At 33.5% G+C, this 23,717-nt stretch overlaps 2 protein-coding genes across 4 annotated transcripts in view; one reads left to right on the top strand and one right to left on the bottom strand.

Annotated features, from left to right (window-relative positions):
• The window catches only part of LOC116339389, a 67,364-nt gene that overhangs the window by 6,069 nt on the left and 37,578 nt on the right, over positions 1–23,717 (bottom strand). Inside the window, exons 1-2 of one of the 3 annotated variants that reach the window (XM_031765234.1) lie at positions 7,905–8,411; positions 3,957–4,734 (exon numbers count right to left, since the gene is read on the bottom strand). In XM_031765234.1, coding sequence (XP_031621094.1) covers positions 3,957–4,479 — 523 coding nt within the window. In that variant the 5' untranslated portion in view covers positions 4,480–4,734; positions 7,905–8,411. Of the gene's footprint in view, positions 1–3,956; positions 4,735–7,904; positions 8,412–23,717 lie in introns of those variants that run through there. The other 2 variants (XM_031765236.1, XM_031765235.1) reach the window with 2 other exon arrangements.
• On the top strand, positions 16,802–18,676 carry LOC116339727. Its single transcript, XM_031765760.1, has 4 exons — positions 16,802–17,245; positions 17,414–17,635; positions 17,714–18,539; positions 18,600–18,676. Exons 1-4 carry the CDS (start codon positions 16,802–16,804, stop codon positions 18,674–18,676), a joined length of 1,569 nt encoding a protein of 522 aa, XP_031621620.1.

Below are 23,717 nucleotides of genomic sequence, written 5' to 3'. Positions count from 1 at the left end.
ACGACACGTATAATTGTGAATACCGACATGCGAACGCGTAAGATCACTCGTGTGTACGAGTCCGTTTGTCTTGATGCTGTTTTAGATTCCGCAATCAAAAATGCAACTCATGCAACGACGAGTGAGGGAAGAGATAGAGAGAGAGAGAGAGAGACTGTGTTAACGATCATTTCATTGATGAAATGAGATGCCACAACGTTGTTGGTGTGATGATGAGTTTTGCATCGATAAATTACCTTACAACGGTGTATTAAATTTTGCACATATTTTTTAAAAACGGAAAAGATAAAATAGAATGTAACTGTGTGCATTCATCAAAATAACACATTCATGAAAATGTCTTATTGAATGCGATGCAAGCAAACGTTGCATTGAATTTATCAACAACTTTTCAACATAATCTCAAACCATCATTGAAACCTGTTCAAAACATTTAAATCACGTCACATTTTTACGCGTTTGACCATTGCCATCAATTTATTTCACTGAATACGCTTTCAGAATCTCGTTTTTTTTAAAAAATATATATATTTTTGTTTTGAATCAACAACGACGCATATCACACTGACCGTTTTTCTCTCTCTTTCTCGCTCTCTGTCGTTCGCTCAAAGAGCAAATTTTTCCATCGTTTGCACCGCAAAGCAAAATCAACTCGTTCGCGCAAATTATATACCGATCAATTAAGTCAGACATTGATTGATTTAATAACTTCAAAATGTTAGCATTTCTCTGCAACATCATTATACACATTTTATTATGTGCGAAATGAATATAAACAAAGTAGAATGCGCGTGCATAAATCAATTTGGTTTAAATCAGCAGTGCTATCTTGAACATCATTTGACTGATAAATCATGATACAATTTTATGATAATCACGTGTATATGCTGGCGTTTTTTAATATAAAACACGAGCACAATCGTCAACGAATGCGTGAAAAATCAATCAAAATTTGTGTCAGGCTTATTTTTATGACGAATTGATTTTTTTGAAGTTTAAATGGATCGCATAAACTTCTGTCATCAGTCTTATTGGCAGATCGATGGGAAAAACATAAAAATACATTCATTTTATTCAGTGTAAATTATTCATTCGTATTCATGGCTTCGATAAATAAAAACACAATGAATCTCCATACTTTTTTCGGTGCTTCTCTCTCCCTCTCTCTATCTCACTTCATGTATTGTATTTAGTTTAATTATAAATTCGAAGTGAGCGCCATATGTAAAATCCAATTGAATTTGAGAGTGCAGCGACAGAGCGGGAAGAGTATAATAAAAATCAATGCTATTCATGGTTGAATGACTATTTTTGTGAAGTGCTCTCTTCTTTCATTGCGTTCGCCCAATATAATTTTTGCGCATTTCATTTAGCGTATGCTTTCACTTATATGTTTTGCGCAAGAGCAACCAAAAAACAAAATCGGTCGACCAAATCGAAAATTTACCAAACTCCAAAAAATAACGGAATCACAATGGGAAGTTTTACAATGGCAAAAAAAAATACATATACGTTACTGCCAAACTGATGGCATTATGTCAAAAATAACGTTCGGGTCTCGTTTGGTCGTGAGTTGAATGATGCTTAGACAATTTAATAACATCAAGTTAAATGACAACAATATAAACAAAATGGTTCCCAATTTAAAATAGAAAGCCACAATTTGCCGCACACAAATCAAATCGAAGAACAATGTGTAAAATCCATGCTCGGGCTTATCATTCATACACACTAAGTATTCGACTTGATTCGATTGAAAGAATGAAATGAGTTGCTAAGCCAAAAAAAAAATTGTCAAATGGATTAAAAGTTCCGGAAATTATGAGCAAACATCATTCTTAAACGCAAAAAAACGGAAGTGTTTCCTGATAGATAATATCACATTAAAACATGACATTTGAACAAAGATTGTTGAAATGCGTGCGCTCGTGCTACGATAAAATTAAATATTTTTTCTTTGTAAAATGAAATACAAGCGAATTTCTGTTGTTGTTGAATGTTGGGATTTTTGGTGAAATGAGCAACTCTTCATAAAGTGTGTACTATTTGTATGGTACTCAATTCAAACTGAGGTGGTCGTCAGTCAGCTGATACATACTGAAGAAACCCTCATCGCTTTCATGAATTTATATTTATATATTGAATTCATTGTTTCGAGGAAGTACTTTGCTTATGTGTATTTGCTTTTTGATGTGACAACAAAATCAGTGCTTTGCTTTTACACACAAATGATTTCGATCGACCTGTTCATTTGTTCCGTAGACTAGAATGACAAAGAAACAAGAGAAGAAAAATATATATGAAATTTTCATGCTATTAAAGACTCTATTAAGCATTTGTGTGTGTATCTTGTTGCATACAGTAAATGAAATTTGAAATTAATTTGACATGGCGCGCCACACAAAACGACCAAAGAGCAAAAATGAATAAGTGAAACAACGACGATGCATTGGAACAAGTAGAGCGATTGCATAAAATGCAATAAGGAAACAGAGTAAATCTTTCACTTACAACAACACTTGACGGGTGAAATTTTTCCACTATAACACAGAGAAAGAGATAGAGCAAATCTCTCTTTATGTCTACAGGAAACTCGTTCTTAATCGATCGATTGCTCTTAATAACAAAACAATTTTGCAACCACGTGGACGAGCCATAAAAAAAATCACATATTTTCGTTTGTTTTGTGTGTAAAATTCCAATCTATTATATAGTTTATGTGTATGTATGTTAGCTAGATAACATTACATTTTATAGCAATTTTACTGTGCATATCAACATTTCGACTTTCTTTCGTCTCATGTATTCTTATGGAAGAGATTTGTGGCACGCGTGTACATTGTGTGTATTTAAAACTATGTACAATGTATTTGTAGCCACTATCGTATGTCTTAACTGAACTTTATTTAGTGCGATGGCGTCTTTTATTTTACAAAAACAACAACAAAAATTTTCCTCTTGATATTTTTAATTCTATCGCCCATACGGAGCGTTGTTACTCAGTTTTTATGCTTTGTTTATGACATTATCACAAACGCAATGACTGTTATGTGTTTTGATGTGATGCAAAACAAACAGGATGGTCTCATCGACCCACACACATATATAATCATTTTTTTTATTTTTTTATTTTTGCCTTTAAATCAAGGAGCGAATGTTATTGTGGAATTTCAGGAAGAGAGAAACAGTGCTAAAAGAAGAGAGAATGAAAAATTGTCTACAAAGTACACAAGTGTCATTTTTGAAATGCGAATGATAACATCTGAGCCGACAAACGCAATCACAGGGTTCAACAATGGAAATTCGCTAAATGGCACACAACAATGAATCGCTCATACCGTGCGACACTTGTACATTGATCATGGACAATCTAATCTGAATAAAAAATGCAAAAAAAAAACATTTAAACAAAATCAAGAATGAAAACGAGTGATAAGAATGTGATTGTCACCTTTCTTTTTCAATTTAAAATTGATTAGAATATAAATATGGCCATAAAACAGACATATGACTTTTGAAGTGGATGATTTAATTTTTTCTTCGTCTTTTAAATTCACGTTTAGTACGTGTGAATTTTGTTATCACAAACAGAGAGAGAGAGAGAGAGAGAGAGAGAGAATGAAAAAAGTTGTCAACACACAGTGTATGTTTACATTTGCGACTTAAATTACACCACGGAAAAGAAGAAAATAAGCGAATTGCTTTTAGAATTGTCACACATTCAGTTGAACGCATTGTTGCTGCACCATATGGAATCATCGTGCGCGCGTTAATCATTATTGCATTGACATTAAAATGCCATGAAAATGTCTGTTTATTTTCAATAATGTATGTTTCTCAGACGCGTGATAAAAGGCAACTCTAATTTTTCATCACATATAGCATGAGATAGCCCTGGATTTATTTTTAAATTTATTTTTATTTAAATACAAACAATGAGATAAGAATAAACATACCTAGAGCGGCGACCAAATCCAGAAGGAACAGTCGTGTACAGTCGGAATACTGAACATTCTTCGTTGGTGACCAAGTTTTATTGGTCATCGTTTGATTATTATCGCTGTTGGCCGTTCGATTTGTTTGGCGTTTGTGCTCGTCCCCATGGATGTTGGCAATGTGTTCAGTGTCATTGTTCTGTGCGAATATTTGCTTGGTGGCAAATATTTCGACAGAGACGGTTGGTTTTACGGTTGAATCATTTCGTCGGGCAGACAATGATGGCAATACCGTTGTGAATGTATTCGCTTCATTATCGTAAATTGGTCGAGATTCACTGTAAACAGTTGGACTGAGTCCTCCGTGAAGCCATAGAGCAGGTGTTAAAGCCACACAACCCACAATATTAACAATGAGCAAATTGATTACAAAGCGATTGGCTGTCGTTCGTAGACCTGGTGTAATCCAAAATGAACCGAGCGCTAATACATTTACAGCCGCTGATAGTAATTGAATAGCGCCAATAATGTAATCGATTGCCATTTTTTGCACATCATTTGATTTTTTTTCTTGTTTTTATTTCTTTGCTTGGGGTATATATTTTTATATTTAATTTTTTCTTTTTAACTGTTCAAATTTCTCTTTTTCTTCTGTCTCCGCAAAAATGCGAGATAGAGAATTTCACGAATCACTTAATTCGACTTGGTCAATTAAACAACAAAAGAGTGTTCATGTCGCAACATTGCTACTTGACTTTAGCTGATGTCGTCGATGTAATCCGTCCGACCGATGATTTCACTGTAACGAGATAGAGTGGAAAAAAATATATGATTTAATATGACTGTTGCAGTTGAGGTTTCTTTTTTTTTCTTTGAACTGGATAGGTATGAGTAATGATTGCAATGGGTAAATTCCATTCGAAGTTTAACATGTTAAAGTAAAATATTTTTACGATATGAACGTAGTTTTTGGTTTTGTTTTTTAATCATTTCTTGTGCTACCGTCAAATCATTTGTCCCATTCAAAAATGTTAACATTCATTGGCATCCGACAAGCATAAAGATTATTGTAAATCTTTACGCGTAATGATCTGTTTCGACCTCGACAGTTTGAAACAAATGAACGCCAACAACAGCATAGCGAGAAAAAAATGTGTTTAGTCGTTTTTCAACGGTTTCATTTAACCAGCCACACACGCGCCCAATTCTTCGACATAAAAAAAGTGATGTCGATTTGGGGCCGAGCGCGTTCACGCCATATTATTACCATGCATAAGTTTTGACCCTGAACGCAGGTATCAAACAGCCGACCGACAACAACAAAGAAAAAATCTGTTCAAAACTGATAAATTCAATCGCCTGCGATTTGTGTGTATGTCTATCTTACTGTAACCAATAAATTCAAATTGCTGTCTTTGTTTGCCATTCAGGTAATTCTATTGTGTCATTTTGGATTATGAGAGCCGATTGAAATTCAAACAAAATCAAAGAAGAATCAATAGAAACAGAAACACTTGCAATCCAAAAATGTATGTTTGTACGGTGTCTCAAAGAAAAAAGATCGGGTTCCCATTAAAGACGAAGCATTTAAAATTTCAAAAAAGACTCTTTCTGTCTCTTTTTTTCAGAATGGACACAAGGTATTTTTAATCTTTCATTGAATGTCGTAATCATTTTCAGTCAAATGAACGAAAAACGAGAGTTGTTTTCAGCAAATTTTCTCTATTTTCATCACAAAAACACCTTTGCTCTTTTTCTATCGCATCTCGTTGGATACCATCTATTTTCTCAGTGCATTTATTCAACAAATTCGATTGACGACGCTCGACAACATAATGAAAATACATACACTCATATCACATTCATGATATTCCCACACTATTTTTATTTTTATGGTTGAGCAATTTTATTAGCGATATTATTCTTGCATAAAATTTTACATGCATATTGCGAATTGTTTTTCTCTGATTGTGTGGATCCATAGTATGTGTGTTTGTGTCTTGAAGGTGCACTTCACGTAAAGAGGGAGAGCTATAACTAATGATTTGATCACACACCATTTTGTATTACATTGTGTTATTGTTTAATGAGATGTGAAGAGATGAAAAAAAAGAGAAGTCAAGTAGAAACGAACTCGCAAAATGTCTTTGAACATCACCGTAACAAATTATGGGTCTTTTTTGCAAACACACATCACCGAGACAAATTCAAAATATTTGCGCATTTTTCCAAATGTCTTTGACATGAAACGACCATCATCATCATTACACCAAATGAATCCGTTTTTGTTCTTAAGCTGCACTAGACTGTGTTTTTGTCTTAGTTTTTGTGATGATCAAAAACGATGAATTCAATCGCGATGATATGATCGACGGGTGCTTGCTCATCGAGTAAAAATGAAACCCGGACGAAGACGATCGATTATCTCCGTTTAAAAACAAGTTTATTATTATTATTAGCATTTGTATGTGTTTGATCATCGAGCACATACCAATCGATACCATTTAAAATATAGACTCATGACATATGAGAATTTATTGCTAATGAAACTTTGAGCAGTGCCATTTCAACTGAAAATGGTTTCATCGTCAATTTCAATCAGTATGTTAATGTCAACAAGTCTCGCCTCCAAAAAGTTTAATTCCCACGTTCTTCGTTCTGATGATATTCGCATTAATAATGTGTCTTATTGAAGCATCAACAAAGAACGGTGATAATTTTGTAGCTTGTGAATGTCTTTTGAAAACAGAAAAAAAAAACAAAATAAAATAAAAACTTATGATTCGCACTTTCGCATACATTTTGCTAATGAAGTGAGCAATTTCAATCACATTGATTAATTACACGCACTGCAAAGAGCTAGCTGATATGGCTGTAGAAATATGTACGAAACACTGATTTTCTTTTCACGATGTAATTTAAAATGATAAAATCACTTCAAATAATTCCACATATTCGATTTGAGTACACTTGTTTTTCAGCATTTTCCCATGGTGCTCATTTTCGTTCGGATCGATAAAGAGAGAATGAAAGGACAGAAAATAAAGAATCTTAAGAGATCCGAAAGAGTTTATCTCGTGTGTTGGAATGCGACGTTATGGTAGGTCATTGGTCGCAGCAATTTTTTTTCTCTCTCCTTCGTTTCGAACCGAACCGAGTACCACGATATATATATCGTGAGAACCAAGAATCAGAATCACGGAAGAATCGGTATTCGATGATGTATTTTTTTCCCTTCTTCATTTCAAAAAAGGGAAAAAAATCTTTTCTTACGATTTCATGTGGTTGTCGTTTCGTACCGATCTTCACACTGACACACACACAGGCACTGTACAACACAGTAAAACACAATATCTCTTCTCGGCTCTTCTGATTTTTTTTATTGTTGTTATTCGTGTATGATCTAAACAGTGTGATGTTTTGTTTTCCTTTTCTTATAGTTTCCAATTCTTTTAGCATCGTTCTTCTTCAAATCGCTTTCGTTCTGTTGCAACGGTTTGGATGAATTCATGAAACAAATATATATATGCACCAAATGAGTTTATGTTGTCGACCTTTTAGTTATGTGTAATTTAACTTGATGGTCGATGTTTTTCGTATAAATAACAACAAAACACACATATATAATATTTCTTTTCTCATGCGCTTGCACTTTGAAAGTGTATTCCGTAAATAATAATAGCCGAGCAACCGTTTGATGCACTATTTATTTTTTGGTCGTGTGTCTTTTTCGAAACAAAACCGCAGAAAAATTCGTTAATTATCTTTGGGTTAAATATTGAAAACAAATTGATGGGTTTTTGATGATTTCAGGGAACCTCTTATGTTTCCAATGAAATGATTTGCCACTTTATGGCATGGTTTTCAACACATAAATTATTTGTGGAGGGAAAAGAGAGAGACAGAGAGAAACAGTTAGAAAAAAGAAAGAGAGAGAAAATGGGACTTTCAATCGTCTAGAAAACCTACATTCGATCAAATGGTGACGATCGACACATTCCAAAGCAGGCAAGTTTTATTCATTTTTTGCTGTATATCTCTCGCTTTGTGTATGCTATTTCTTCTCACTTTGCTTTTTTTAGCGTTGCTCCAACACGAAAAAAACTCACTACAATACAGTCATTCACATACGCACTCAATTCTCTTGACACAAGTATTTCATGCTTCCAAATGTGTCTATTTTCTTTTCTTTTTTTTGCTTCAAGATTTCATTTCTATTTTCTTTCTTTCTATTCTGTGTTGTCGTTGTATTCAATAAATAATTTTCTTTCTTTTTGTTCACCTTTGAAGCTGTGATTTTTCGACTTGTAATTTAAAAAAATAATAATAAATTGTGGTTTATTTGTTTCAGGTCTCTGTTATTATTTTAAACAAGTACTTTGCTTATTTTCAGTTACAAATCGAACGAAAAAAAGTTCAAATAAAACGAGTTGTAACGTGTGCAGTAACGAACGAATGTGTGACCATTCGCTTCCAATTTCGCCACGAAACTAAAAACTTACTCATTCGCTGTTTGAAATTGATTTGGACGGAGTGTGTGCGTCTATGGACGGTATGTTCGTTGCGATATGTAAGACGATGTATGTGACGCGCTCGCGCACAGCTCTAAACGCCACTTCCAACCGATTGTAGACTGCTTGTTCGGTTTTGTTTCGTTCAACAGTTGTATAGTCGAGTTCGACTGTTGTTGTGCAGTGCACACGTCCAACAGTTGATCGCTCATTAAACGCAAGTAAAACAGATGATTTCGGTGCGGTATGATACGTTTTCTATACATGCTATTCCATCCATTTATGATTCTATGCATGCAAAGAGACAGACTATTCGTGTTATTTGCCTGCTTTTTGTGTTTCTCGCACAGATATATGAAGATTTTTGTATGTATGTTTTCTTTTCTTCTTTTTTTACATCATTTTAAACCGCTTTTTGAACTTATTGCTTCGATCATTTGCAAATACGAAACCGAAAAAAGTTCTCCGTTGGTTTGCAGTATTTCTGGCTCATTCATGTGTATATGACACATATCAATGTGTGTATCTTTTCTCTATCATCGACAATATATACATACTCACTTCAGCCATTTATTGAATTCCATTTTGAAGGTCTCATTCATGCCATAGCCACGAATCAGTTGGCGTCAGCGACATAATTTTGAGTTTTTTTTAGCTGTGATTTTTTCGAAAACCGTTGTCGTGCTATAAGTTTCGCAATATGCAACATTGGCTCACAATGTGCAAACCTCTATGTTTTGATTTCGTCTCTTTCTTTCTTATTGAAAAAAATTCACATGCGAGATAAGTGTACGGCCTGAGCCACATCTGATGTGCTTATTATTGTCAAATATTTAACAACCATTTCAGCGATAATATTCCTAAAAAACAATTCGACGTATTTTTTTTTATAATCAGAAAATTCTACAGAATTTCATATGTTTAATTGTATAAATTTAGCTGGAAATATAGACAGAGAGTGTTGTTTTGGTTGGGTTTTTTCTGGGTGAGATAAAATTTAATGGCATAAGTTTAAGCACTATATCGCCGATAAATTTTAGCAGAAACACCGAAAAAAAAAATCATCTGTTTAAAATAATAATCATATCTATTGGTAAATTGCCATGACGTCAAAAAATGTTTGTAAAACATCTACACATGGTATTATCGACGGAACAGTTGTGGTTTTTGGAGTTTGCTTACGCTATGATTGCAAAATTATTAGCAACAAATTATTGGCAATTTTAATACCATCTGCACGATATTTGTCTATAAAGAGATCTCTTGAATTTATGATATGATTAAAACGATTGCTCTTTTTCAACATTTAAATCGTGTATTAATTTCATGAATAGCATCCAATAGAATGTTATCCAAATTCTATAAACTGCATATCTCGCCTGAACCATAGAATAATACAGCTCATGAGATAAGCGATGCCAAAATAGGATACCAAAAGAGGTGATGATGTAATCGGATTATTAAATCAGTTTTTGTTCTTTGTTCTTTTGAGAGTCAATTTTAACCGATTTTTGATGCTCGCAATCATAATCATGATTGTTGCAGATAATGACAATAAGCCATATAAAATCCCATTTCAAAAAGCCTATTCAAATCGGTTATGCCAGAACGAAAATTATTCTGAAAAGTCACCTTTTGGTGTTTATTCTTCGAAAAAAAAGCCAATGCGAATACAATTTGGTGCGTCAACGCAAAATCAAATTGCAAATAAATTACATTCAAATGAATCATTATGAGCAACTGCACAATTACTTCTTACATAATGACAGTAGAAAATGATGTTGCGCATGTAATGGAGAAACTCTAAAGGTGGATTAGACACCGCATTTTGATTTGATGAAACACCATTTCAATTGCGGTGATATTGCCATGGAAAGCATATTAGATTCGATGACCCAATTTTCACCGTTAGAATTACAAGAGCATCAAGAAGTTAATTTCGTGCCGAGAAATGTATTATATGAATCGAGAGCAGAACAGAACGTTCAAAACAATTTGTTGTTGGCAACTTGGAATTACTTCAATTCATGATGATATAACTTGAAACGTGTGTGTGTTTCTTTTAAATTTTACTTTATTCTTCTCGACATCGAGAAATCGACCTTGAATGGCATCAGACCATTTAACGGCTTCTGATAAGATCTGCACATAAAACCGATTTTTTTTTTGTTGGTGATATAAAATCTGCGTTCCATTTCTATTTCTTATAATTATAACGCCATTTGATTTATTCAAGCGTATTTCATAAATGGAATTGACATTCGGAGTGCATAAACCAGTTGGGTGACAGAGCGATTATTTCGGTTTGAATATGTTGCGACAGTCGGAAGTTGGGAAGCGGAATTTAAATGCGTTTTTTTATCATTATATTTTCTTCGTTTGTATTCATATTTATAGTGCGAGCACGTGCCATTTCACCGTTGTATCTTTAATTACTTGCGGTTATTTGTTGTTTCGCAAATACAATGTTGATCAATTTGATTTGGTCGCCCTGATGTTTTTGAAGTGAAAATTATGTCAACAATCAAACCGTGGTTAATGCATATACATGTATTATTAAATTTAATACGATGCAATACATGACAGAAATTTAAACTTTTTGCAGTAAAAAAATAACAAACAAATTTGATTTAAGGATTAATGACATGATTCGTGTGAACGGGTGGTTCGGAATTCCCCAGTGCACATAAACGTAATTCGAATTAAAATTTGTTTACGTTTGCACCGTAAAATACGCAAAAGGAGATGGACAACGAGAAATACTTTAAGTCAAACGGTTTTCGACGCGGATATTCAACATTTCTATCGTGCACAACCGGTCCGCATCAAGTGAATACAGAAGTGACGAATGTAAACAACGTTTTTTGTCGTATGTGTGTTGTTGATTTCAGTTGAGCATATTTATCCAGTTTATGTGCGTTTCGGCACATCTTATCACGGTGACTTTGTTCTTTTTGTACATTGTATTTGCAATTCATGCGTTGTGAACGTTGAACAAGTACGGGCGATGATAGATAATCGTTTGTTTTCGATTTCAATTTAAAGATTTCTTTGTATTTAATCTAGCATTATTGTGTGAACTTTCAAAACAACAGACGTGTATTTTTGGAGCTTTTTCCATTGTGTGCCATGATACGACATTTTACGGAATGAGTCAACGATTCTATTTTTAGAATTAGGTGGCTTTGTTTAATCTGACCCAGAGCACATCTCTCAAAACATGCATGCTATTTATAAAAAGAAACCTTTGTTTGTTTAATTTTAATCCATATTGTGCATAATAGAATTTAATCACTTGGCCTTTTGCTACCAAATAGATAAAATATGCACACCCGAAATAGAACCTAAACCGAAATGTGTGCAGGTGACTCAATTCGTTCAATTGTATTGTTGAAATGTTGATGCAATGACGCGTCTAATTTATGGTTAAATCAAAACCGCTGCAATTCTAATTTGAAATTCATTTAGAAATTAGTTTCATCAAATTATTAAAGACTTATCGTGTTCCATTGTTTCAATTAAATTATAATTCATTGAATTGTATTCCAAAAACATTCATTGAATGCTAGAGCCACACTCAAAGCCTAAACCACTATGCGCTTTAATATTGATGTGAGCGAAAAAAACCCAAATTGGAAATTTTACGCTAATTGTTGTCTAAACGACGACGACTAATATGAGATCGAGATGCGAGTGTACATTTCGTTGTTTCGTCTGGCTTGTCAGCGTGCGGCATAATTTTTAAATTGCTATTTATTTCATGAAAACCGCAAATTGAAATGAATGCGATCGATAGCGCTGTCACGGATGGAAAAACAATAGTTACAAATATAAGATGCAAATTGTATGCTGCGGTTGCGTTTAATGCAATCGAAGACTATAATTGCATATTCATTCGGTCATTTTTTGGTTTCACGAGGCTATATGCCCTGTATTTATTGAGCTTTCTGTTCGTTTTGCAATAATTACTTACATGAAATTCAAACTCTTTTGACGGAACTACTTTTATTGATTTAATTGACGACGAAAATTGCTGGCCATTGAAATACAATGCGAAACCACAATGAAAAACCAAAAAATCACGTAACGACAAAACGTAGCACAGAACAAACAGGATGCAAAACATGTTCACTGAGTTCGATACAATGTTTCTAGCTATTCAGATGCTGTACAGTGAGATTAATCAAATATTCGGATTTAATTACCAAGAATTAATGCAAACAAAAGCATCCAACGAAATAGCATTTTGACATTTGGTTAGAAACAACCATCGGCTCATCAAACAATGTGGTTTGTCTAAAATCATAACGCAATTTTCGTCTATAGACGAATATTGGTCCGGACACCGCGTCGCTTTCCACAAGAAAAAAAAATTGATATTTAATGTAAGCAGACTTGAGGCGCCTATTTTATATTCCATTCGCCGAAGATCCATGTTTTTTGAATTTAAATTGAATGAAATTGATCAAATCTTCATTCAATATACTTCATATTCGATATTTGATTTTAAACAAGGCGACGATTCGTCCAATCTATTAATACATATCTTTTTAAAAATATCCTAATCGAAAATTTTACTGCGAATTAGACACTAATAGCCAAATATAATATGGCATATGCGATTTGCCTCCCACTCTGGATCCCTTTGTGGCTTGCGCTGATTATGTATAATTGCAAGAAATCAGCGTCAACAACAAACACCAAATGTCAAAGTGTGTGTGTGTGTGTAATTACAATGTCTCTCAAGTTCTCGCATCTGCCGATAATAAAATATCGTGATTTTTCTAACCCATTTAATTGAATTTTAATTAACGCCGCATCGACCAATTTTGGTTTGGTTTGTTTGAGTTTTTGCCATTAAAATAGATTGGGCAGAAATGAATAAATCATTGATTTTACATTAAAAAAAAAATTCGGTATCGAAAAACATCGGCTGAAACGGCCGAAAATGAACTATTTTCTCTCTTTTTCACTCTCTCTGTCTCCTCGCACTTGTAACGCCGCTTTAATAATCTCGTATATTTTAAATGCTATTGACTTTAGAATTATTGCGCACATTAAGATTGGCATTTTAACACGTCGCGACGGAATATATTCATGTAGTTTTTCTTCTTGTTTATTTTTTTTCAACTAAATTTAATTGCAATGTCATTAATTTGCTCGTGTAAATGGTGTTTCTTTTCTTCTTCTTTCCGCTATGTTCCTTGCTTACGACAATTGTGCTCCGTGTGTCGTGATTCATAGTTCTATACAAGTCTATCACCAACCAGATGGTAGCGACCAGAGATTTTGTGTAGACCGCGAAATAGAACAATAACAATAATAAATGGCGAATGGCGTTGTATGTTTAACGTTGTGAAATCCGTATTGCAAGGCAATGAAATTGAATTTAGCTGATGTGGCGAGAGAGTAAGCGAGAGCATACCATAAGACGGTGTCCGGTGTTGACGTGCAATTTGTAGTCGAGATCACATGAGACCGCGTAGATCGTGACGTGCAATGAACGAAATTCGATTAGTTGCAAAACACACAAATATAGATTATTTTTAAAATTATGTGCATTTTTATTGGCGACACATCGATCTCAATCAGGCGCATTCGATACCAAATGCCAATCTCTTTTGAAGTTTCCCACCGCCTGCATGCAGAGGATATATTTGGAGCGCGCGTGTGCATATCTTTTTGAAGGCGGTGATTTTTTTTCCTTTTATTTATTTTCGAACCTCTAAAGAATGTATCAACATACAATGTAAGCATTTTTATGGCGCATACTAAACGTCGCTTTAGTTTATTGGCATTTAAAAAGTACGATGCCTTCTTTAACCGATCCGATCCATTCGTTCCGAAATGCGTCAATTAATATGCAGTTTTGTAATTTCAATGAAACAACTGTATGAGATGCGATTTTTCAATCAAATTCCATGTTGATATCTAATAAAAAGAAAAAAACATACAAAACGATCTGTTATCGATTCCAAAGTTAACAGTTTTGCTGCACTTCCAGTCTTCAAATCGCATTAACAACATTTATATCGAACAAAAAAGAATCAAAACAGAGATGAACGAAAAAAACTCTACTCCGAAGAGATTACAAGATGATTTGAAATCTGTAATACTCACGGCGAATGAAAGGAAAAATGATAAAATTGTGTGTAAGTTAATTTCATAAAAGTTCGATAAGCAAATAACATTCCGCAAACAGCATCATCAGAGTGACTTTTTATATTTGAAGCGACGTTCAATCTGAAAGATATTGCGCATCATGCAAGTGACGCCTTTTCGTTTGGACGTTCAGATAGCGAATATGCCATTTCACATTATCGTTTCATCCGTAAACTTGAGAGAGGAAAAAAAAGATAATGTTCCCAACGAACAAATATGTAACGTTTTTAGGACATTTTAACGTTAAAAAATTTAACGCTTTAACCCATTTTTGTGGCAATTTTCGTGTCAAATGGAAGGTAGAATATAGGCATAATGTGAACCACTTTTTCGGCTTTTTCGTGTTGCGATACACAACAACATCTTCTGTGTGTTTCGATTGTTTCTCTTTTTGTTATTATATTCTAAGAAACTGTAGCGGCAATACAATGTAAACAAATGTAAATAACATAAACTCGTTGAGTTCATAATATCGTATTCATACGATTGATTTTAAGCAAATGAAATTTGAAAAACAAACCGGAAAAAAAAGAGGATGAAAATACAAATCTTACTCTCTTCTCTCTGTGTGTGTTTCGATTGTGCATGAATAAAAAAAAACATTGCGTAGGAATTTCAAGTGACTGTGAAATACATTTATAAATGTACCTTTTTTTAGATTTGTTTGATTTGATTTTAGTTTCAGAAACATTTTTTTATTTTTTTTATTTTTTTTATTTTTTTTATTTCATAATTCAAATTCGAATTTCGAATTCGAAACATGTTTGAATGTGTACGACATTTGACAGTTGGTAGCTGTGTGTATTGGTGTGTATCATATCGAAGCCGATTTTTCTGATTACATTCAAAATGTGCTTCGTAAACATTGCATCGTATCAATTAATTTCTTTGAACTAAATAGAGATTTTTTCGCATCAAAATATTTTGAAGTTATTGTTAAGAATAAGGTAAGTAATTATGGTTAAGTTGCCATTGTGTTGAAAAAAAAAAACAAAATTCAGTGATTAATAAATGGAATTCTTGTACATGAGATTCATTTTTTGTTTATCGTCATTTTAGCAACGGTTTGGTGTGTTTGGAACGTAACTGTAGAAGTCACTCGATGTCAAATGGAAAGATTCACAGTCCGTTTTGTGACAGTCTTTGTTTTCATTTCAAAATAAAAAAAAACATTTTCATCGTTTTAATCAGGACACAGCGTTATATAGTATAAGAAGTTATTGATTTGAATTGTGATATGAGTGTGTTCTCATTTTTTGTTTGTAACAAATTGTGCTTTGCTTGTAAAAGGAATTCTTGAGAATTATGTGTGAGTGTTTATATTAGAGTATGAAACATTTTGTTTGTCGTCATTTTTGGCTAACATTTGTTCCAATGATTTTGTTTGTTCGATGTTAAACGGATAAATTCACTGTTGGTTTTGAGATTGTCTCTGTTGTTATTTCAAAATAAGAAAGCATTCATAAAATTGACGGTGAATATTGGAAAACATTTCATCATTTGAATCAGAATACAGAGTGACATCGTTGAGGTAAGAAGTGATTAATTTGAATTGTGATATAAGTGATTGTCATTTAAATTGTGATCTCATTTTATTCGTAATCTATGCTTTTTTTGTTGCATTTTTTTTCTAAATTTGTGTCTATTTTTTATTTTCGAATAATTTGATCAGTTTTTTGAGAATGAACAGAAAAAGACATGGATGACGACGAGCTCGATGATAATCAACCAGAAGAAAGCAAATACGTTGTAATAAAATGTGGACTTCAAACAATCCTGCGACAACAACATGAACGGATTGAAAGAGTTGGAGAAGTTGTGACCAAAATGCTATTCGAGCGCAGTGTTCAAATGACAGAAGTGGCAGCATTGAAATCACTTTCTATTCTTTTTATTTTGAATGAAGCACTTGATAATGACGATCGTGCATTTTTTTTGAAACCACATCCAAGCCTGTTCATTGCCGATTGTTTCAGAGCGGTATTAAACCAACACGTTAACAATATCAATAGTCAATATCGGATATTGCCCGAGTTTCGTTTCATGGTAGAAAGAAACAGTGAAGAACAGTTCCGATGGCCAGATGATGAAAAGTTGGGAAATGGTTTGAGATATTTTTATAAACAATATATCACAAACATTCAAACCAATACCAACACATGGTGTGAAAAACGACTTGAGAATTTTTTTCGAATGCGTTGTTGGTATCGCAATCGATTCCACAATGGCTCAAGATTTGATAACATCGACATCAGAAATGCCAAAGAGTTTTCATATCGATTTAAGAATTTAACAAATGGTAATAATGTGGATCCACAACGCGTTGAAAAATTCAATATTTTAATGAGAGATTTGACTGAAATTGGATGGTCGGGAACAGTGAGTATGAAATTTTTCGCAAAATATCGTTGGTTTGAATCACTGTGGTTGTTCGGTCAAATGCAACGGCAAATAGAAGTGTATCACAGTCATGCCGAACAATGGTATACCATTCATGAAATGTTTCGCAACAATCCGAACTTTCAAGAGCCAACAATCAATCGACCACCAAAAATAAGCAGTTTTGCTCTTATACCATTATGCGACTACCATTTGAAAAACGTGCGATTGGACATTACGGACTTGTATAATAAAATTGTAAACGAACTTGATTTGGTGCCTTCTTTTCTCAATACGCAGACCAACCGGATGAATAAGAGAAATTTAAAGTACTACACCCAAACTGATCGATCAGGTCTATGGAATATGTTGTTCGATGTCGGTAAAATAAATAAATTGGGCAAATCGAAACCATTCCATCATCAGATTTTGACCGATAGTGTTTCAATATCCATAATGTACAAGAAACCACAGCGACAACAACGACCACAGCGACAACAACGACCACAGCAAACAACCCAAGCGAATCGGGGGCCGGAAAAACTCATCGGCAAGAAATACATCATTGGAATCGATCCAAATGAAAAATCGTGGTTAACTGTAGTGCGTCGCAACATTCAAAAAACACCTGATGAGCCGGCTGTTGAGGTAACATATTTTGAAATGTAATTTGAAATGGTTTTGAATAGAAACTCATAGTTTTTTGTACCATTTTGCATTTTGAAGGAAAACATTATAATACCAAACCAGCGTTTTCATTGGGAAACTCAGCAGAAAAAACGAGACAAAGAAGCGAAAAAGTTGGCTGGATGGTTTGATATCGAAGAGAAGGAACATCTCAAAACATACCCATATCGTCCACCATCACCACGTAATTCAACATGGAAATCATACATTGAATATCGCATTAAAATGTTACGAAAAGGAATGGCAGCTTATGCGACGCGTGAATATGCACGACTGGATTTAGACCATCACATTCGCTCGACCAGAGTAAATGATCAAATCGCCGTGTGTGTGACAAACAACAAACCGTCGTTGGTTCAATTTGGTGCTTGGGCGATGAAACCCGATCGACCGTTTGGAATAAAAAAGCGTAAAAGATGTCCGGGATCGCGTAAGTTTCGTGTGAGCATTAAGAAACTTGGACATTCAGAAGTTGAAATGCAAGATGAATGGGGAACATCACAAACATGCGCGAATTGTCAGGAACGCTTTCCAAGGCACACAAAAGATGATCGATTTAAAGTGTGCTACGATTGTAGAGCGAAAAAGATTGATGGCCTGCCAGATTCAGTCGCTGGACTGCCAGATATCATTGTGTCAACGGTCAACAGACGTGTTTTGAGAAGAAAACGTGCAATTATTAAGCGACAAATTATCGATGGCAATCGTGAGGCTGTGAACGAAAAACTTCGGACTGGGCGTTTAATGTCAAAGGTTAAAGTTACCTACAAAAATTGGCCATTAAATGTTGATGATGATGATGTTGTTCCACAAACAGTTACTTGGCACCGAGATATTGTTGCAGCAAAATGCATTATGCTCAAAGGTATGAATCAATTGGAAACAGAATATTCATTATTTAATGTATTTGCTTTAAATTACATAGGACTTTGCCGGATCTTTGATGTACCATTGCCAGTTTCATTATTAAGACCGCCGGACCAAAACAACAATGTCAACTAACAAACATCATCAATTAATCATACATTCAAAAAATTACATAAAATAAAATATTTTAACTATTATAGTTAGCGTAGCTAGACATGAACAGACTATATAAAGTCTTGTGGTCTAGTTGTACAATAGTACAACATTGTACGGAGGGGGAGTGCCCGTAGGTGAGTAAAGTTTTTAATTTAAAAAAAAGTATTTTATACCCAGTTCAACTGATATTAATGGTTGTCTTTCCCTTTTTCCATGTTTTCACACCTGAATGTTCCACCATGCCAAACCTATGGAAATGACTGAAACTACACACGAATCTAACCCCGAAAACGACCGTCAATATGTGCTTCATAATAGCATAAAAACATAAAATAAGTAATAAAATCTAAATTCAAACAAAAACATAAATTGAATCCGAACTGAAACCGATATCACTTGGTTGATAAAAAAATAAAAGCTGAAAAATTGTTGTTGTGACAAAGTGTAAATTTCAGGCACACTTAAAGGAGCGAGTACGACGTTTCCCCCTTTGCTAAGCGAAATAAATCCGATATACGGCGCTGATTTAAATGTCACTCTATGTCATTCCACAATGATACATTTTTTGGCTTGACAATATATAAGCTCTTCATTCAACATGCATAATTTTTGAACGGTCGAGTAAAAAAAAGAAACATATCATAAAATATTCTTCTTACGTTTATCATAAAAATTCTCTATATTTTAAATTTATTTGTTTAAAAATAACATTAATTTCAATTTTTTTTTTCATAGATTGAACAAGAATCTAATGTAAAAAGTAATACCAATGCGACACCTACCGTTAAAATAGAAAAGGAAACTTATTTGGAATTGTAACATTTTGGTCCGCCATAACAGCATCTTCGTTTTGCTTCTCTGTGATTGGTCAAGTAAAACGAAGATGCTGTCATGGTGGACAAAAATGCTACAAGGGAGGCCAACTAAGTTTCTTTTTGCATTTTTACGGTAGGTGTCGCATTGTCATTACTATTTACATTGGATTCTTATTTAATCGATGAAACATTTTTTGTTGAAATTATTGTAATTTATAAACAAATTAATTTTTTTATAAAAAAAAAATTTTAATAAATTTTTTAATGAAAAATGTTAGAAAAATATTTTATGACATGTTTTTTTTTCAACGATTCAATAATTATGAATGTGTATGCATTTTAAATGAAGAGCTTATATATTGTCAAGCCAAAAAAGTATTATTGTGAAATGACAGAGTGACATCAGCGCCGTATATCGAATTAATTTCGCTTGGCATAGGGGGAAATATTTTGACAGATAGTACTCGATCCTTTCCATTTTCCATTGTATTCATTTTTGTTTTCTGGAGTTTTTGTTCAATCATTTCAACGAACAAAAGTACAGATAAGGAAAAAAAGTCAAGGTCGTTTCGTGTTTGCTTTGCGTGCAGTTTCTCCGCATAAATTTCAGTTCATTTTCTTGTCATCTCTCAATTTTTCCAATTGTCACTGTGTACAAGTCGAGACGAGCTGACTTGCGGTGAATTCATATTAATAATTGTCATCTGACACATACCTTGTTAACACTTGCTGCTGTAGAAGCGAGAGATTTTCGTGCGCTTCAAATTGGATATTGAGTTTCATGTATCATGCAATCTTGCTTCAACTTAATATGACATTTGACGAACAGTGAATTGGCTTTTGCTATTTCATATACGCAAACACATTTATCCTAAGAATAATTGGAAAAAAATAGATTTTAATGAGACTTGTCGATTGTTTCGGGTATGCATGGAAATGTTCGGTGGTGTGAGTCGCATTAATGAAAATAAGGAAGATGTGATATATCGATTGCAATTGTTTTTTACAAGACGTATATATATACATTTCGCTGGGAAATTGCTTTAAACGTAAATGAGCAATCACATTTCATATTTGCGACTCGAATAACATAAACGATGAAAAATGAGACTCACGCTCTTGAATTAGCATAAATGTAAATCCATTTACTTGACATTGACGCCATTTAACATTTTACCAGCAAATCTTATAACCCATTGTGTGTCTGTGTGTCTGTGTGGTTTTGTGAAGAATTGCGGTACATATACGAAAAATAATTGAAGAGAAATTATTAAAATGCAAAGAAAGTAGCTAAAATTGTCGCAACACCATGGCAAAAAAACCACCGACACTCATTACGAACGACCATGCGCCAATATGCACGCTGTCTACAGACGAAGTTGATTGTCAGTCTCGATTATATGAAGCCGTCTATTGGTGCATTGATTAAACACGATATGGTAAATCTGAAACCAATTTTTGCAAATCATAAAAATAATCGACAATTGAATGTCTTGGGAGCTTTTATAATCATTTTCCAGTCTGTTACATCGTTATGGACGGTTTTTCACATTAAGTATGATTGAAATCAAATGCTTTAAATGCATAGTTACTTAACAGCAAAATTTTCAATGAATAACGTTAAAACACAAAAAAAAACTTTTTTTCTTCTTCTCTTTCTTTCTTTTCGTTTTCTTTTTTGAAAAGGTGGTGATTTTTTTTTCGTAAAGACATATTGTATTGTGCTCGCTACTTGATATTATTAAGTGTTTACTCTGTTCCACAGAAATTCCCTGTCAAAGTTTAGTGCAATTGAGTGTAATTCAAGTCCTCATGTGACATTTTGCCACAGACATATAAGTATCGTTTCCATATTTCTTATTATTTTTCCATTATTTCAAGAGAAAAATATACAGGACACCTATACTTCTTCGGTTACAATGATAACAATTCTTTGAATAAAAATTGGTTTCGTTTGTTGCAGTAAAAAAAAAAAAAAAGTTAGACTATTGTAATCGATTCAAAGTAATAATGAAGAGTTTTCAAAGAAAGTTTGTGCAGCTGAGCATATATTCTTCATTTGTTTATGGTGTTATGAGTTGACAGAAGAATAACCGATCTGCACCCGACAGATAAAAGTGAATTGATACAAAACGATGAAAAAAAGAAACCAAATTATATTGTGTGTAGAAAAACGCACAATTCTATCGTGTATAATTCATTTAGCGCGGGTTTTTGTTTCTCATTTGTCTCGTCTAGACTAAACATATACGAAGCTTTAATAAAGCGATGATGATTTTCTTCTTGCTACTCCGCAAAAATAATATTATTCTTTTCACTTTCAACTCAATAGCATTGCATAAATATTATGCCATGTCATAAACAAGTATCGACAATGAACCAAAAAGATAAAGAGTATTACTTTTCATGTAGTGCATAAGTGCATAAGAACTGAAGCGAATTCTTCTTTTTTATATTTATTGTATAAACATTTGCAAGAATCAGTATCGCACCATTTCAATATTGTACTTTTATCGTCTGGCTCTCTTTTTGTTATGCTATCGGTGTTTCATGTTGTTTGCGTTTTTTGTTTGTCGCTTTGGAGGTTTTGTTTCCAAGAGTATCCAATGAAAATATAATTGTTTACAATTGTTGGCAATCATTCTATTGTCACTATTTTATCAGTTGCAGAGCGTGGCAAAACCATAAATGCAGAGCGTGGCAAAAACTGATTATTACTGCAATTTATCACACAAAATCTATCCGTTCAAATTGATTCAATTGTAAATGTTGCGCGTGAATTTAATCAGTCATTTGAGCCAACGATTTTGTCAGTTTTTTTATTGTTGCCTTTTCAAAATAGTAAATAAATGCATATCACGATGACTCAACGCCATGTATATATTTTCTGTGACGTAAAGCAGACAAGTATTCGTCATGGTTTTGTGTGACGTTTTGAGGCCTATTTTTCATATCTAGTGTGGTCGTTTTTTTACAAAATTTATACAGCCGATCAATTTATGAAAACGACTGACATTTGATTTGGACATAAATTATGTCACATTTATCGAATATTGAATTATAAACCAACCTCCCACACCATTCGAACCAAGTCAAAAGTGTTAGGAATACTTTTTTTCATTTGGTTCAAAAAAAGTAGTGTATTTATTCGGAGTAAACTTCAATTGAATAAAAATAGCATCGAAATAGTTTTCGGAGTTTGTTCATTACGTATTCATGCCGCACTGGGACTCATTTACAACATTGTTTCCGGCATGAGGTCGATTTTTTTTTCACTTTCCATGGTACATAATACCTGAATAAAAGTTATTGTATACTTTGCAGTCATCTTTTTATATTCCTCGTTAATTTCTCGATTTCAACCAACAACACGTGCCACTAAACAATCATTGTTTAAATATCTTATTCTCGTGTCAAAACTTTTTTTTATATTTATTATTATTTACTTTCAATTGTTTTTACATATACACAGATGTGCAACTGTTTGATGAATGAATACTGCTAACGTCGCTCAAATGAAGCCCACACATCGGCGTGTATAAAAAAAGTCAATTTAACGGAGGAAAAAAAGCAATTGTGCTAATGAAGCATCGTTTGTTTAGTCTTCTTTATTTTTATCAGCACAAATATATCGTGTTATCCATATTGGGCTATTTAGATAAGAACGCCCAGAAACAATGATTAGACACATTTTTATTTCGGTATGATAGAGATGCAATCGCTATATTTCATTCATTTAGAATTATATTTCATTTTCGGTAACTTTCGCTCCAAATCGCACATAAAGCAATATAAAAAGATTAAATTTTCATTTCTTTTCACAACGATCTCTTATCAATTAACATTGCTGGCATTTGCTTATTTGTTGTTGTTGTAAATTCTAATATTCAGACATAAATGTGAGTTTTAAATATTAATTTTTGACATTATAATTTGTAGGAAACCCTTTTTTAATGAAATCTGTCAACAAAGTAATTAGCCCGGAAAAAAATCCCCCTCCATCACGTTAATTTGTTAATAAAGTAAAGCGCTGAACATGAAATTCGCAAAGAATATTTTGTAAAATTTGTTTGTTTGGATGATCTCACATTTTGACAGTCTAAATTTAAACAGTTATAATACTTTATCAATTTGAGTGATTACTTGAATGTATAAAACTTTGAAAATAATAATGGATGGAAAAATCGTTAATGCTTTTACCAAAA

This window comes from Contarinia nasturtii, unplaced genomic scaffold (assembly GCF_009176525.2).
Source record: "Contarinia nasturtii isolate CC-2019 unplaced genomic scaffold, AAFC_CNas_1.1 Cnas_scaffold_533, whole genome shotgun sequence".
In the NCBI taxonomy this organism is placed as follows: domain Eukaryota; kingdom Metazoa; phylum Arthropoda; class Insecta; order Diptera; family Cecidomyiidae; genus Contarinia; species Contarinia nasturtii.
Note: the sequence above shows the minus strand (reverse complement) of the source record. Positions and strands in the feature narration are given on the sequence as shown.

Bases quoted from the DNA above. Each gene is read 5' to 3' on its own strand.
- LOC116339727 (XM_031765760.1), top strand. From the start codon at position 16,802: ATGCGTTGTTGGTATCGCAATCGATTCCACAATGGCTCAAGATTTGAT. The intron at 17,246-17,413 runs GTAAACGAACTT...TTCCATCATCAG, and splicing joins CGGACTTGTATAATAAAATT to ATTTTGACCGATAGTGTTTC. The intron at 17,636-17,713 runs GTAACATATTTT...TGCATTTTGAAG, and splicing joins CTGATGAGCCGGCTGTTGAG to GAAAACATTATAATACCAAA.